This window comes from Pinus tabuliformis, chromosome 4_1, assembly GCF_031772625.1.
Source record: "Pinus tabuliformis cultivar Carrire ecotype Pingquan chromosome 4_1, CPIR1, whole genome shotgun sequence".
Classification (NCBI taxonomy): domain Eukaryota; kingdom Viridiplantae; phylum Streptophyta; class Pinopsida; order Pinales; family Pinaceae; genus Pinus; species Pinus tabuliformis.
The window spans coordinates 354810233-354826868 of record NC_142303.1 but is presented as its reverse complement, the minus strand read 5'-3'; the positions used below and the strand labels follow the sequence as shown (position 1 = coordinate 354826868).

General features: G+C 31.5%; 1 protein-coding gene across 1 annotated transcript; it reads left to right on the top strand.

Annotated features, from left to right (window-relative positions):
- The first annotated feature begins 13411 nt into the window (after positions 1–13411).
- LOC149175743 (uncharacterized) lies at positions 13412–15608 on the top strand. Its single transcript, XM_089419740.1, has 2 exons — positions 13412–15183; positions 15323–15608. Exon 1 carries the CDS (start codon positions 13553–13555, stop codon positions 15035–15037), a length of 1485 nt encoding a protein of 494 aa, XP_089275866.1. The 5' UTR covers positions 13412–13552; the 3' UTR covers positions 15038–15183; positions 15323–15608.
- The last annotated feature ends 1028 nt before the right edge of the window (positions 15609–16636 follow it).

Here is a 16636-nt window from a genome sequence, read left to right as displayed (position 1 = left end):
AGTAAGAGGAGATTCTTGACAACGTTGAATTGAGAACCAAACTAAAGAAGGCTAGATACTTGAGAGAAAAAAAGACAATAAAACCTAGAAGTGAAGGCCAATGAAAAATGCTTCATAGATAGTCCCACTCTCCTTTCTTTGCCAAATACATACTTCCTGGATTTGTCATATAACGTTTCATCCCTATCCATGCCATGATGCAGTACGTGAAATAATTTATGAGAAACAAATAAATAAATGTGTTATTAAAAAAAAAAAAGACTTATAATAATAACCCCATGTCTTACTTCCTCCTACGTCATAATCTCATGCATGCCTAAAATCTACATGTTGGTATAATGGAGGACTTCCTGACCTCCATACTCACTATCCTCTCTCACACTCTAAATAGAAAATATAATATTCCATTATAATTAAACAATAATTTAAAAATATAATGAAGCCCTCCAATTATTATTACTGACAATTTAAATGGTGTGCCTTATGAGGATCATATGCCAGTATTAGGATCATTATGCCAAGAGGCACTCTATAACCTAGTATGGGGCTGATGTTGTAGTGTTGGTTTAGATCAAAAAATAATAATAATAAAATACACTGCGGGCTCAATTAAAAAGTAATAAAAAATTAAACTAATAAAAATAATAAATTGATTCATTTCAATTTGTCATATTGTAATTTTCTTTTATTAATAAAATTGAAAAATCCATAATATGCATATCACATTAAAATAATAATGAATCATTATCATAACTACAATATTTTAAAATATTATATTTTTTATTAATTAGTTTTCTTTCATTAAATCATAATCAAGCATACTAAACATATCAGGAAATATCCTCACTGTGGTGGCCTGCCACATAAGAAACCATACCAATGATAATGGAGGCACTATCTTGGTCTTTATTTATCAAAATGAACCAAAATAAACCTGTTATCTAAGTGTCAAAATTCCAACACAGATGTCTAGCACTATTATCAAAAACCTTACATATAATCAATTGGGTAATGCTAGAAAGACAACTATTTAAACCATATGAGAAAATACAATATAGTTCCTTAAACATAAAAGTAAAAAGAAGAGGCAAAATCATGCATTATTCATCATAGGAACTTGCAGGGGTGGGATCCTTCATGTTTAGGCCTCCTAGAGAGTGTAACCCACACTGAAGATGCCTCTCAATGTGGTTCAACCAAGCATTCAGGTTGACGAGACGTTCACACTGATGTTTTTTAATCCACTGGATGTCATTCAGGTGGGCTATGATTTTATTGTGATCCTCATGTTTTCCTTTGGTAACATGTCCCAATAGAGTTTGCATTTTCTAGCGCAGAGTGATCAAATGAAAATAATTGTTCCTATGACACCTAGTCTGTATAGGGTTTGGGACCTAATCAGGGACTTCTGCTTGAGTTTTTGAATCTAAATGGGCATTTTGATCAATTGCTTCTTAGGCTTCAAGTTGGAAGATTTCTTCTTGGACTTCAGGAGGGGTGACAAAAATTTAAATTTCAGTAGCATATTGAGCTTGGGTTTGGTCTTTGGGTCTACACAAGGAGCCTCGTCCCATAAAACCACACCCTGGGTCAATATTTTCGTCAACATAACACCAAGGGTTAGAACCCAACACTAGGGAATTCAGGGGATGGAAGTGAAATAGGGGATGAGGTAGAGGGAGGTCAAAATAGAGTAGGGTGGTGTGTAATGGACAAAGATAGTGTGAACCAAAAGAGTGGAAATACTATAAATGAAACTATGGAAGGAACTAAGAGGAAGTTATGGGTGTAGGGGTGAGTCATAAGCACAAAAACAGTGGAAATAACAATAGTTTTCTCAACATCAGCTATACCACATAGAAACCTAAACCATAGAATAATAAACATATACTTAAAAATATAATACCAATTAGAGTGGTAACCAATAGAGAATTTACCAATGTGCTAGAGGTATTCTCATTCCAAATTCTTTCTGCTAAGTCTTGGTGCTGACCCCCTCACTGGAGTTCACTCAAACATGTCACATGCATCCCTACTATCATGAGGAGGTAATGAATTTTCCAACTAGTGGTGTGATGAGAGATATGCAAGGGTAGGCAAAGAGAGCATGGGCCTTGCTTTAATGGATTAATGAATAACCAGACATTGAGTGGGAAAAATCCAACCTGCAACTCAGTGAAATCACAAAGATAGTAGAAAATGGTGGAGCGGTTTCGAGCTAGGTAAGAAGACACGGAGGCCATGGGAGTTTCCATACTAATTCATTATATCCTCATTACTCTTAGTATGTGTGATTACAAGGACGGAGTTGGCAACACCTCGCCCCCCACCCCCCCACCCCCCCTTTTTAATGCCTTGAGAGGGGCCAAGTGGCGGGCCTTCTCCCCTCCTCTGTAAGCGTTGTTTCCAACACCCCATTGGATTATTTTAAAATATATAATTAATAATCATATAAAAACTTAATAAATTTAATTAATAAAAGTATAATTAGAAATAATTTTTTTTTTGTATATAGAGAGACATAAATATATATAAAATATAAATACTAGTTATAATTAAGATTCATTTTACCATATAAATTAAAATAATGATTTATATTCATAACTATTCTATTTCATCCCCCGAGGAGGGTGCCTAGTAGCCGGTGTTCCCACTATCTTGATATGATGCCAACTCATACAAACGGGGACTACAACTCCCACTATACATATCTCTTTGCATTTGCTCCCTTCACTTCATCAATCATGGCACAAAGCCAACACAAGGTTAATTGTCATTTAAATATTGTAGGCTACATATGAAGGTACATGAGGAATTGTTATGAAACCAGCTCAAGAAAAAGATAGAAAAGACAGATCAACGCCTTAGAATTCAGCCTCTTTGAGGGGGCAACCTCCTTTACATTACATAAATGAACAATTCTTTGATGATACAAATGAAAAGACCTCCTTTCTATATATAGGAGTCTAAGGGGTCATAACATAATCAGAACCGACATAACAATAATAATGTAAGGGCACAATAATAACAATAGTAGGCTTCTATGGGGCATAATAGTAACAATATGGGCACTACATGGGCACATCAATATAATAAGTGGGTTGTACTAATAACAATAAGGGGTTACACTAGTAGTATAGGGGCCTAACATGCCCCTCTTTCAAAAAGCGTTGTCCTCAATGCTTGAGTAGTTCTTGATGCTTCTGTATAAAATTCTTGTCCTCCCATGTGGAATCTTCAGCGGGTAAGTTCTTCCACTTAATGAGATACTCTGAAATTGACCGATTTCGTAGCTGTCGGGTTCTTGTTTCTGTGACTGCTCTAAGTTCCAATATGATTTTTCCTTCCTCTTCAATTTCTGCCAATATTGTTTGAATTGGGATCTTTTGAATAAGTGGCCATACTTCTTCATCCTTCTTCATTCATCCCTTGCTTCGTTTATCCAATCTGGTTGGATAATAGAAATATCACAAAACAATGCTTCCACATCCTCATCCTTGAAGAGTCTTCCCATTCGGTAAGGTCGCCATTTTTTAGTGCATGTAATATTGCCAACATTTCCTTCTCATAAATAGCTTGCTTGAGATGTAGCAGTAAAAATACCCAATCACCTACATCAAAACATTTTTCACTACAATGTTGATCTACCTGTTGTTTCGTTTGATTTTGCACCGAAGTGGCGTTATCCTTTAAAAGTCGGAGAACTTGTTGTTGATGCTCGATGTGATCTTTCACTGCTTGAACCTTTTTCTTCTTGATATGTCATTCTATCTCTAGAGTTTGAGGAGTGGTAATTTCTTTCAATCCTTTACAAGATATGGTCGAATTCATTTCTTGATGCTTGATGTGATCTTTCACTTCTTCAACATTTTTCTTCTTGATATGTCCTTCTATCTTGATAGTTTGAGGAGTGGTAATTTCGACCAATGAATTACAAGATATGGTTGGATTCATTTCTTCTTTATTGATGCGATCTTTCACTTCTTGCACCTTTTTCTTCTTGATATGTCCTTCTATATTGAGAGTTTGAGGAGTGGTAATTCTTGCCAATGCTTTACAAGATATCATCTGATTCATTTCTTCTTTCTCTAGGGTGGGGTCCTGGCGTATATCTTCTTCTTTTGATGTTTCTTGATCATTTTCTTCCTCCTCTTCATATTCTATGTAAAATAATTTCTTCTCAGCACACTTATGACCTTTAGTGCATTTTCTATCACAATTGTAACAAAGCCCTTTTTCTCTTTTTTCTTCCAATTGTTGTGGTGTAACCCTTGTAGGTTGTGGAAGGCTAGGAGAAACAACACTTCCATCTTTATAGTTGTGAGGGGTATGCTTCCTGGTTTCCATAATTTTGCTTTCCACTATGTCACAAAGCCCTTTTACTCTTTCCAATTGTTGTGGTGTTGCTCTAAAGAAGGTGTTGCTCTTTGTATCCTCATAATGTGCTATCATTTCCTCCGTGAAAATTGACCACGTAACAAGTTGTTTACGAGAACAAAGCCCTTCATACCATAAAAATTGATCCAGTTCTAAATATGAAGATGCAATACATACCTTTTGTAACAGTGGCACACCATGTAGATCAAAATATTACTCCATCTGAAGTACCCAATTCACTGGATCCTTGCCATCAAACTTTCTCATCTTGCTTTTTCTTGATTTTAGGAGCTCGACATTGAAACGACTGTAACTCTGTACTTTCGGATCTTTAAGTTCTGAAATTGCGATCTATAGTATCCCTCTGTGTCCTCTTTCCAATGCCACCAGTTTGATCCAAATTGGATTCTCCAAGAAAGAGTTATGCACAATCTCCCAAGATGACCTGATTATAGACCTTTCCAGAAGAGCGAACTTGTATGAAGTGCCATGTGTCACTATTTCAACCTTTGGCTCTAAAAAATATATACAAGAAACAACAGTCCGTCCTCTTTCTGTACCTTACGAAATTTCAATTTGATGCTCAGAGAGAATGTTATGACGATTTCCCCAGGTCACCTGTTTGGAATGTAATTCAGGAGTCTGCAAAAAGACCAAGTTACTCAGATCATATATCCGCAAATATAGCGCGAAAAGTTTTGAAATTCGGACCCCAGATTCAGTGCAATTTCTTCTCAAATGGGTTTTTTTTTTAGCTTCTGAAACATTGCAGAAAAAAGTTATAGCGAAAATGCCACGATGACCTGTTTGGAGCAGTGAAACCCTAGAATCCAAAGCTCTGATACCAAATGTTATGAAACCAGCTCAAGAAAAAGATAGAAAAGATAGATCAACGCCTTAGAATTCAGCCTCTTCGAGGGGGGAAACCTCCTTTACATTACATAAATGAACAATTCTTTGATGATACAAATGAAAATACCTCCTTTCTATATATAGGAGTCTAAGGGGTCATAACATAATCAGAACCGACATAATAATAATAATGTAAGGGCACAATAATAACAATAGTGGGCTTCTATGGGGCACAATAGTAAAAATATGGGCACTACATGGGTACATCAATATAATAAGTGGGTTCTACTAATAACAATAAGGGGTTACACTAGTAGTATAGGGGCCTAACAAGAATCAACAGGAGAATTCTATTGGATTGGTTTAGTTGGAGGAAAAGGTTGAAAATATAGAGCAGAAGTTGGCCATTTTAGTTAGGAGATCAGCCAATATCTCATCCTCTGCGAATGATAGTAATTGACCAACAAGCATTGATGCCTATAGTTGTTATGGCTTATTGGTGTTTTTCTTGCAACGCTAGTAGTATTTTTTTTCTTCTTATGTCAATGTATGTCAAGGTTTGGTGTAGCCAGTCTTTTCTTATAAGTTTCTATTTACAAGATGTTCTAGTTAGACAAGGTATTAGCAACCTTAAGACACTAAACTTATGTTACTGGTTTGGTTTCCCTTCGAGTAGATCAGTAGCAGAAAATTTTTGGTCTATATAATATTAATTTGATGTAATACAGAGTGCCTAACTTTAAAAAATAACTACTCTCTCTCTCTCTCATGTTAAATATTAGTAGGAAGGTTATCAAGAAAGACAGTGCATATGATATATATCTATATATATATATATATATATATATATATAAAATTCATTACAGTTGATGGGGGATTCATAACTTGTCATTGACTTAGTAAACAAGAAGATTGAAATTGACATTCCAAAGCTAAATCACATTCTTAGAGAAATCAATTCAGAATTGGAAGCCTTCAAATGGACCTCTTTCTCTCATATATATAGGGAACTTAATCAAAACGCAAATCAACTTTCGAGGGAGGCTTTTTAGTGTCTAACCAGATGTTTTGGACAATATGAAATGTGGGATGATCAAGACATAAACAAAATGGACTTCCAGACATAAATAAAATGGACTTCCAGTTATGAGTGGTGAACTATTTTTTGCTTATGAAGTTTCGTGATATAACTAGTTTTTAAGTTATCCAATATGTTTGAAACAAAGAGTTTGTATTTTTTAACATTTGTTTTCCTTCTAAGAAGCTTTGAAGAATGCTATATATATATATATATATATATATGAATGAATGATTCATGCCATAATAAAAAATTAAATTAAAAATATCTTAAAACATGTCAAAGAAAAATGTTATATTCATATATATGTAACTGTATGTATTATTGTAATTTTAATAAAATTTAAAAATAAGAATATAACCATATGAAATTTCTATAAATACAAATAATATTGTTAAGGGCTAATATAAATCCATCTTAAATAATAATTTATATTCATAATTAATATATTTTAAATTTTGTATATATATATAACTGCATGTAATTCTTTTTTGTATGGTTTTAATCCAAAGGAATAACAAATATAAGATTTGATCTAAACATAACTATTTTATTAAAACTAAAACTAAAAAGATATTTATATATAGAGATGTGAAATGACGATGATGATGATGATTAACGTTCAATAAAAGTTATATTATCTAGAGGACCTTAAGAAGGTAAAAAATTAATTATAATTCTTTAACATTTTACTTCTATATTACATAAGTATCCAGAGAAATCAAATTTCTTTAGATATAAATCTTTATTCAAAATTTCTATTAAAAAAAATTTACATTTTAAAAAATATTTGACCCTCAACCTTGGATAAATCTAAAATTAAAATACTTCCATAATAATTAAAATAATTAATAATTAGATAAATCTAAAATTAAAATACTTCCATAATAGTTAAAATAACTAATAATTAACATCTTATTCGCAATCAATTAATAATTGGATAAATCTAAAATTAAAATACTTCCATAATAATTAAAATAACTAATAATTAACATCTTATTCGCAATCGATTATAAAGATGTGGAGGAATGACCTGTTGTAGAGTTTTGTGAACCCAATGTTTCAAACTACAAAGTGAGTCCATCATCAGGGGATGCGACAATAGATAATCTTTAACATTAATGATGTATCCGAGAGCTATGTTCATTAATATATATATGAGGATTCTTTGATTTTATTAATAACTTCACGCATGATTTTCTCACTGGGATCTTTGTTTATTAATAAAATCAAAGAATCATCCTTAGATGATGCCACTAAAAAGAAAATCATCCCTAATAGTTCCATTATTCCTAGAATTTATGGGGCTCCTAAAGTCCATAAACCAAACATTCCTCTGAGACCTATAGTTAACACCATAGGCTCCCCTACTTACCTGTTGGAAAAACACCTTGCCAAAAAACTCAGACCCCTATCTGGTAATACCCCTTCTTATATTAAAGACTCTTATTCTTTTGTTCAATGGATTAATGGCATAGAAATGAAAGACGAAGATCTTATGGTCAGCTTTGACATTGTATCCCTTTATACCATGATTCCTATTGATGAAGCCATTGAAATCATGAGAAACCTCACTGATAAAGATACTGTGGATCTTTTGGAACTATGCTTGAAATCTTCGTACTTCAGTTTCAAAGGCAGAATTTATGAACAAACTCATGGTGTTGCTATGGGTTCTCCTCTATCCCCCATAATTGCCAACATATTTATGGAGCACTTTGAGGGAAGGCTCTTATGTCATTTCCATACACCCCTGAAGAATGGAAAAGGTTTGTAGATGACATATTTGCTAAGTGGAGTCATGGAAAAGAAAAGCTTGACTTATTCCTCAATCACTTAAATAGCCTCTCTGACCATATAAAATTTACCATTGAAATTGAAAACAACAACCAGCTTACTTTTCTTGATGTCCTTTTAACTAAAAGAGAAGGGTCTCTTAGTTTCCAAGTCTATAGAAAGAAAACCCATACAGAAAGATATCTTCATGCAAATTCCCACCATCACCCTAAACAAAAGATAGGCATCATTAGGACCTTAACCACTAGGGCTGTCAGAATATCGGATCCTGACCATTTAAACGATGAACTCAACCATCTTCACAAAGTGTTTGAACTAAATGACTATAATAGAAATACCATCAAGAAAGCCATGCACCTATCCCTAAAGAAAAATAACAATAATATTAAGGATCAAAACTTATCAATTCCTAAGATCTCCCTTCCTTACATAAAAGGTACCACAGATAAAATTTCTAAAGTTCTCAATAAACATAACATTAGTGTAGCATTCACCCCTGCTAACACAATCAGACAATTATTCAACTCTGTTAAAGATCCTATAAACCCTAACCTTCAGAAAGGTGTTTATGTGATTCCTTGCTCATGCGGCAAAGAATACATAGGTGAAACAGGAAGATCTCTTAAGGTTAGAATCAAAGAACACACTGCTGACTTAAGAAGAGAAAGAATTTCTAAATCAGCCTTAGCAGAGCATGTTCACTCTTCCTCTCATTACATTTGCATGGAAGAGGCCAAACTTGTTAGAAAAGGAGAACATTGTCTCAAAAGAAAAATTAAAGAAGCCATTGAAATAGAAAAAAGGAAAAATAACTTTAACCGTGATGATGGATTAAAACTGAGTAACACTTGGAAACCTTTATTAGAAATCTTAAAAAAACATTGATCTGCTCTTACCCCTTATATTAACCTTCCTCTCTCAAAAATCGGTATAAATCTTAACCATCCTCCTTAAACCTTAAATCATTGGCCTAATCAATCTTAAAATTCAGTATTAGATCAATAACATATATCTTGATAACATTAAAAACTCTTCTTAGTTAATTCATATAGTTAAAATTAAATCAATAAAAATCACCTCTAGGATTATAGATAATACTATAATAATATCTCACCTATCCTATAAGTCTAATTAATTAATTGAAATTAATAATTTGAATATACAAATTAAATAAAAATAAAATAAAAAATAATAATAATAATAATATATAAACAAATAATTAAATAAAATAAATAAATAAATAAAAATAATAATAATAATAATCATAATAAAAAATATTATTATTCATCCATTAGTAGTTAATTTATCAAATTAATCAAAGTAATTATATATATATATACCAAACTCTTGTAATAAAATATATAATTAAATTAAAATAATAATAATAATAATAATAATAATATTAAATAAATAAATAAATAAATAATAATTTAATGATAATAATAAATAAATACATAATAATAAATTAAACAAGTAAATAAACTAATAATTCAATAATTAATTTAAACACATTAATAAAGTAAGTAAAAAATATTTAACTTTATATAATTAAATTAGTAAACATAATAATTAAACCTATAAAATATAGAATTAATTAATTAATTAACCTATTTATCCTTTCAACCTTTGATTAAATTAGTTAATAAATCCTCCTATCTAATTAAACTCAATAAGAAATAAATCAATTAATTAAATATCAAATCAAAAATAATAAACTAATAATAATAATAATAAATCAAAAATAATAATCTAATAATAATAATAATAATAATAATAATAAATGATATTATTAAAAAAAATAAAAATTAATTAATAACAACAATAATAATAATAAATAATAATAATAATAATAATAATAATAATAATAATAATAATAAATTAATTAATAAAAAAAAAATAATAAATAAATAAATAAATACCGCAGAAAATAAATCTTCATTTAACAACAAAGCAGATCTCCTAAACCAAACTTCTCCGACCATAGATCGCGAAGCTAAGACACCAATGTCCCAAGAACCAGAAGAGATGAAGGAGATGCAAGACAAAGGAAGTTGGAAGACTGTAGAGAAAAGAAAGAAAGCTACAACACCAATCTCGCCAAGAAAGACGAGGAGCCAGACAAGTAAAAACTAAGAAAATTGTAGGTCCGATAGACCAATTTGGTCTCAGTGGACGTTAACCATCATCATCATCATCATATATATATATATATATATATATATATAATAATAATAATAATAATAAAATAAATGAATTTAAAATAAAATAAACCGACCTAATTTCTCACATCATTCCTTAACAACCCGCATATATATATTAATGAACATAGCATTGGGATACATCATTAATGTTAAAGATTATCTATTGTCGCATCTCCTGATGATGGACTCACTTTGTAGTCCTCCTCTATCTAAAACCATCCTCACCTGCATAGATTCACTATTTAACAATATAAAGATATGATCAATTTTTCACTTATCTATAAAGATGTGATCCAATTTTTCACTTCATCCACAATTTAAGTGAGACAACTCATGGGTATTAAATGGCATATCTTATGGCATCTAAGAGTTGTTGTGTATTGAATGATCCATATAATGGATTACTCACAAATACCTTGTGGGGATTACATGCTATGGGGATCCTTTAAGTATAGTTGGTCTCTTATTTAATTTTACAAGTCATTGACGGTCATATCCTCTTAGAAGTCCCTTCACATTAATACCGTGCAAGTTGAGAAGACAACCTTTGCTGGACATAAATGTGTGGTAAGGTAGAACGTCAGCGTCACGTCACACGCATAGAGCACACGTTATCCGATGGGAAATCGGAAAAGGACAAATGGACAAATGAGTTGACAGCTGTAATTCAGTTGGCAGTAGGACACGTCAACTTTCCAAGGTTCGATTATAGTCCCCGCTGGCAAACAATACGCAATCTGAATAATAAAACAATTATCCAATTTACTGGATAACTCTGAATTGTTCGCATAAGTGTTTGAATTAAAAAAATATTCAATTTAGTAGGTGTACTGACAAGGTATCGTTAATGTGTGGGATTGTGTCAATGTGTGGGAATGTGTTGGAGAGGAGTAGAATTTACTTTTCAGAACTTTTAAATGGAGTAGGTAAGTACATAAATTTATTATATTTTGGTGTAAATTTTAGGCCAAAATTTTCGTTCAAAAAGATAGTTTATTATTAAAATTTGAAAATCAATACTTTATTATTAAAATTTTGAAAATCAATATGTATAAAGAGAAGAGATGATATTTGTTATATAATTTTTATTATATTGTAGTAACTTAAATTGTTTTTGTTTTTAGTAATTTTTTTTTTTAATTTTAATTAGTTTTGAAATTTTTATTTGAAAAATTTAAATATTAAATTAAATAGTTTGGAAATAAAAAATAACTTTTAAAATTGTTAAATTAGAATTTCTATTTTTTGATTGGTTTATTTACATGAAATGATGATTAGTTTGATGGTATTTAAAATTGAAGTGTAAGAAAAAAATAATATATATATATATATATATATAACAAAAAATCAAAAAAATCTTATACGCAAGTGTCATAATATTTAATAAAAAGTATAGCTATTAAATTTACATATTTATACTTACTAATTTATCTTTACACCTCACTTTTTAAAAATCTTATACGCAAGCGTCATAATATTTAATAAAAAGTATAGCTATCAAATTTACATATTTATACTGAGTAATTTATTTTTACACCTTACTTTTTTAATATTTATTTTTACTATATAATTTTACTAATAAAAATATACAGGACAATAAATATAATCATTCATATCATATATTATATTATTTTTAATTTGAAAGTTTAATTTTTTAATTAATAATTGATAATGGATTTAGTATAAAATAAATAACAACATATTCTTTAGTTACAATATTCATTTAAATTAATTCATTTGCATAAATTATTTTATTTTTTAAAATATAATTTATTTATAATTAACATATTTAGACAATGTTTAATTAATTTATTTTTTTTGTCTTTTATATGAAAAATATTGATGTTAATATGATACTATATGTAAGGCTATTTTAAATTAGGGTTTATGATTGCTATGTAGCATACTTTATATATATATGGTTTTGGAGGTTTCTAACTCTAAACTTTAAATTAATCTAAATTAGCTATCAATTAAATTTTACATAAGACGCATGTACTAATTAAATTTAACATAAGATGCAGGTACTAAGTAGCAACACTGCATATCACTGTTTGGTTTGATATTGTACTATTTTGTTTTTTAAAAGGTTTTTTTTGTGTGTGTAAATTTACACAAAAAAAAAAAATTAATATTTTTTCATTTTCAAACGGAATTTTAGACAAAATTGAATTGAAAAATCTACTAAAGCCAAAACAATGTCTCCTTAGGCTACTTCCCATAAAATTCTAACTTTTTATTTTTATTTTTTAAGCTAAAATGACTCTAAAATAGGTTAGTTGAGCTATCTGATTATGTGAAGTTCAGTCAAACCTTGAGACCTGGTAAGACAATTTTTATCCCTACAAAATCAGTCATGCTTTTGCAATTGACCAGCTCTAACCAAACTTCTTTTTTCTTCACCCTAAAAACTTCCTAATCAACATAACTCGGAGTCTCAATCCCTCCCATAAAATTCCTAATCAAAATAACTCACACCCTCAATGCCTCCATAAAATTCAAATCCTAATCAAAATACCTCAATCCCTCCCAAAAAAATTCAAATCCTAAACTCACACCCTCAATCCCTCCCATAAAATTCAAATCCTCCCATAAAATCCATAGCTTATGACTCCAAGCATGGAGAATTTGCAACTAACCCCTCCCATAAAATTCAAAGCTTATAACTCCAAGCATGGAGAATCTGCAACCAACCCAACGGACAAGCTACGTCACAGTACCTCTCGACGGGGAGAGGAAAATTCACGAATGCTTGTGATTGGGAATCAAAATATAGTTATGTAAGTTATTGGATTAAGAAATGGTGCGGCATGTGTTTGGGTCCTCAGAAGCATATGGCCGGTATGATTCTCGCATCCAAGGCCAACGACTTGGGGCCCACCCGGCATTGGTCGATGGCAAGTTACATGCAGTTTGAAGATATAGATTTATACCGTGGAGTGCGTGACTCTCGTAAGGTAGAGATATGGGTGCCTTTTTCAACCATCATATCGCATACTAGGACAAACACTTATTTGATGGCGATTGATTACTATTGGTATGATGGGTAGAAAAAATTCTTTGGGCCCTTGAGTGATTTATTGGGTTACGCAATAGTTAGGGTTGTAGAAGTGCCTAGAAGTTGTTGGAGTACGTCAGTTTTGGTTTTAATTACATTGTTCAGTTCACCGGGATTGGGGATCCAGAGGACTGGAGGGGTTCAATTCTGGGTTCTCATGGTGGGAAGAGGATGCCCTAGGTGAGGGTTATGCTGCGCTCCTTCTCTTTCTCCTGTTCTTCCAATGGCACTGCAAAGATAAAGAATAACAGTGCCTTCGCTGATGATAATTTCAGGATATGCAGAAATATGTGTTTGGATGATCTGCATCTCTTCACATACCGAGGAGAGAGTCTGAATAAGAGACGTATATACACAAGGAGGTTTGAAAATAGAAGAAATAGTTATTCCACCATTGATAGCTCAATGCTCTGCAATTCTGTAGAGTCAATGGATAATTGTATAGGAGCTGCTTCTGCATGTTTTCTACAGACAAACATGATGTTTTTCATAGAGAAATCATCATCATTGTCTGTTGCCAGATCTGTGCCATCTACTTTCAGATTTGCAGATGTGGGACTAGAATCACCCACCTCAGAACAACAAATGGATTGGTTGCCTCAAAGTTTAATTAGAGTTCCTAAGGATGAGAAGCTCTGCCCAACAGATGAATTTGGTAAAAGTGAATGCACAAACATGGAGGAGACTATGCAGGATGACAGAGGTAAGACTGATTTTTCTTCAGATTTTATGTATGATGTGGAAAGTAAGATAAAATGTGAAGGAAGTTCGATTTTTATGAATGATGGTGAAGCAAGAGGGAAACAGCCTGGACCATGTTTGTTAGATAACTGTGTTGACTTAGGTGTGTGGCGAAGGCTTGTGTCATTTGAAATTCAGTTTGGGTTGGAAAGGCTGCAGTCTTTGAGGTTGGGTTATGGTTCCAATTGGAATTGTTGTACAGGAAAGCCTGGATTGAATTCTGACAAATTTTCAAAATATTTAGTCCCAGACATTAATGTGGCTAAGGTCTTGGACAGCGCAAAGGGAAGTCTTGTGAAGCTCCTCCCTCTCCAGGACGACCTTGTGTCTTCTGTTGACATTGCATTGAATCTGGGTTTGTCATCAACATGCACAGCTACTGATAACAGTACTCTCCATTTGTGGGATATTGAGTTTGGTAAATGCCTGAATAAGATGAAGGTAGATGACTATGCAATTGTGGGAAGTCATATTGGGAATAGCCCTGGATTTTTATTGAACGGTATTATGTTCAGAAGGGAAAAGGCTTCAATGTTCTTGTGGGATCCTAGGGATTTCTTCAAGCCTTTAAATTTCCCTGTGGGAAATATGTCCACATTGCACAGCGTACAGTTGATTGACAATCAAATTTGTGTATCTGATTGTTTTAATGACAGGCTGTTCGATTTAAGGATGTTAGGTTCATCACCCGTTGAAGTAATCAGCCCTGCAAAACTGTCTTCTTCTTTTATGAAAGCAGGAAGTTCCATGCCAATCGAGAATAGTAATTGCTTGGAAGATTTGTTCTTGTTCAGCCTTGGTGACCATGAAAACGAAGATGATAATGAGTTTTATGAAAGTGCTGAATATGGAGTTGGAGATTCTGAAAGACGCTCCAGGTCTTGTCTTGTTGAGCAAATTGCAGGAGCCCTCCGCATGATTGGTATACATTAACCAATCATGCTGTTACAAGTTGATTGTAGTGGAATTATATTCCATGGTCTTCTCTGTAATTAAGATGCAGGACATTCTCAGATCGAGATCTGCAATTTCTTCCTAATTCTCTGTAACAGAACCAAACTAAAAAGTCTTTCAAGCAGGTACTCATTATCAGAGTGTTCAGCTGTATTCTAAATCATTTTTTTTGGAATTTGTCCTAGTGGGTTTAAAGGATTAAAATTTACTGCGTCTGCTAATGTCATTTACTGTAAAAATTGTAATAATTTCATTGCCATTCAGGGCGTTCTTCCACAATTTCGCTTTAGAAGTTTCCTCAGTTTCATCCCAGAAAGGTTCTCGTAATGGTAAAAGTTTGAAAATCTCCATAAGCTTCACTGTAATTGCAAACGAAAATCACAATTTTGTTTTCAAATGTTTTTCAGTTTCATCCCGAAGGTTCTGGTCGTGGTAAAAGTTTTGAATATTCCCTTTTGGAAACGAAAAATTATTTCCACAGTACAATGAAATGATGTTGAAGAATATGCTCCGAGATCTTTGGGAAGGGGGGCATGTACCAGAATATGCTTATGATAATTTCTGAAGATGCTTCGATATATTATTTTAAAATTTCCGAGCAATGGTTAATTAAGTTCAGTCTAATTCGTTGTTTTTTTCCTAGATGTTGGAATTTGGTTAAAAAATTTGATATGAAATTTTGATTTGTGTTATTTAAACTAGTGTTTTTTAAACTGTATTTAGATTCAGCATTTTAAAAAACTTCTAAAACATTTTGCTTGTGCAAGAGTTCCACGTCAAACTTATCATTTCAATAAATCACTGTGAAATTATAAAAAATAAAATACTTATAAAAAAAATCAAAAAAATCACACTAAAAACAATTGGGAAATAAATTTTATAATAATTAATTATTTTATTCAGCCCTACTCATCAATGATAAGATGATGGAACGATTGAACCTCTGTACCTCTTTCATTCAACTTGTTTATGACCAATTTGTGTGTGCTATAGCTATTTAGATATATTTTTAAAAAATTCGAAGCACTGATTTTATTGGTTTTGATTTTCATTTTATATGTGGTGGAATGTTTCAGTCTTTTTAGATTTTTCTTTACACACCGTGGTTGATTATTTCTTTGTACACTGATTTTATTAGTTTTGATTTTCATTTTATATGTGGTGGAATGTTTCAGTTTTTTTAGATTTTTCTTTTTACACATCGTTGTTGATCATTTCTTTGTACAGAGGGTGTTTTGATATATTTTTTGAAATTTTCTAAGTAATGATATATTAATTTTATTATGATAATTTATTTTTATTAATTTTTAATTAAATAAAACGTAATATATTCTAATTAACATAGATATAGTTTATGGGTTAAGATGGATTCAAGTTAGTTTATAATAACTATTAATACTAATTTATATATAAGAATCCTTAAAACTTTTTTTTCTTTATTCATTTATTAATATCAATTTTTAATATTCCATTTGTATCCTATCTAAATTTAACTATGCTGTCATATCCAAAAAAATAATCTTTCTAAAGTGTTTTCCTTCCTTATTATCATGTCTTAAATATAATTTGAGACCTATT

Bases quoted from the DNA above. Each gene is read 5' to 3' on its own strand.
- LOC149175743 (XM_089419740.1), top strand. From the start codon at position 13,553: ATGCTGCGCTCCTTCTCTTTCTCCTGTTCTTCCAATGGCACTGCAAAG.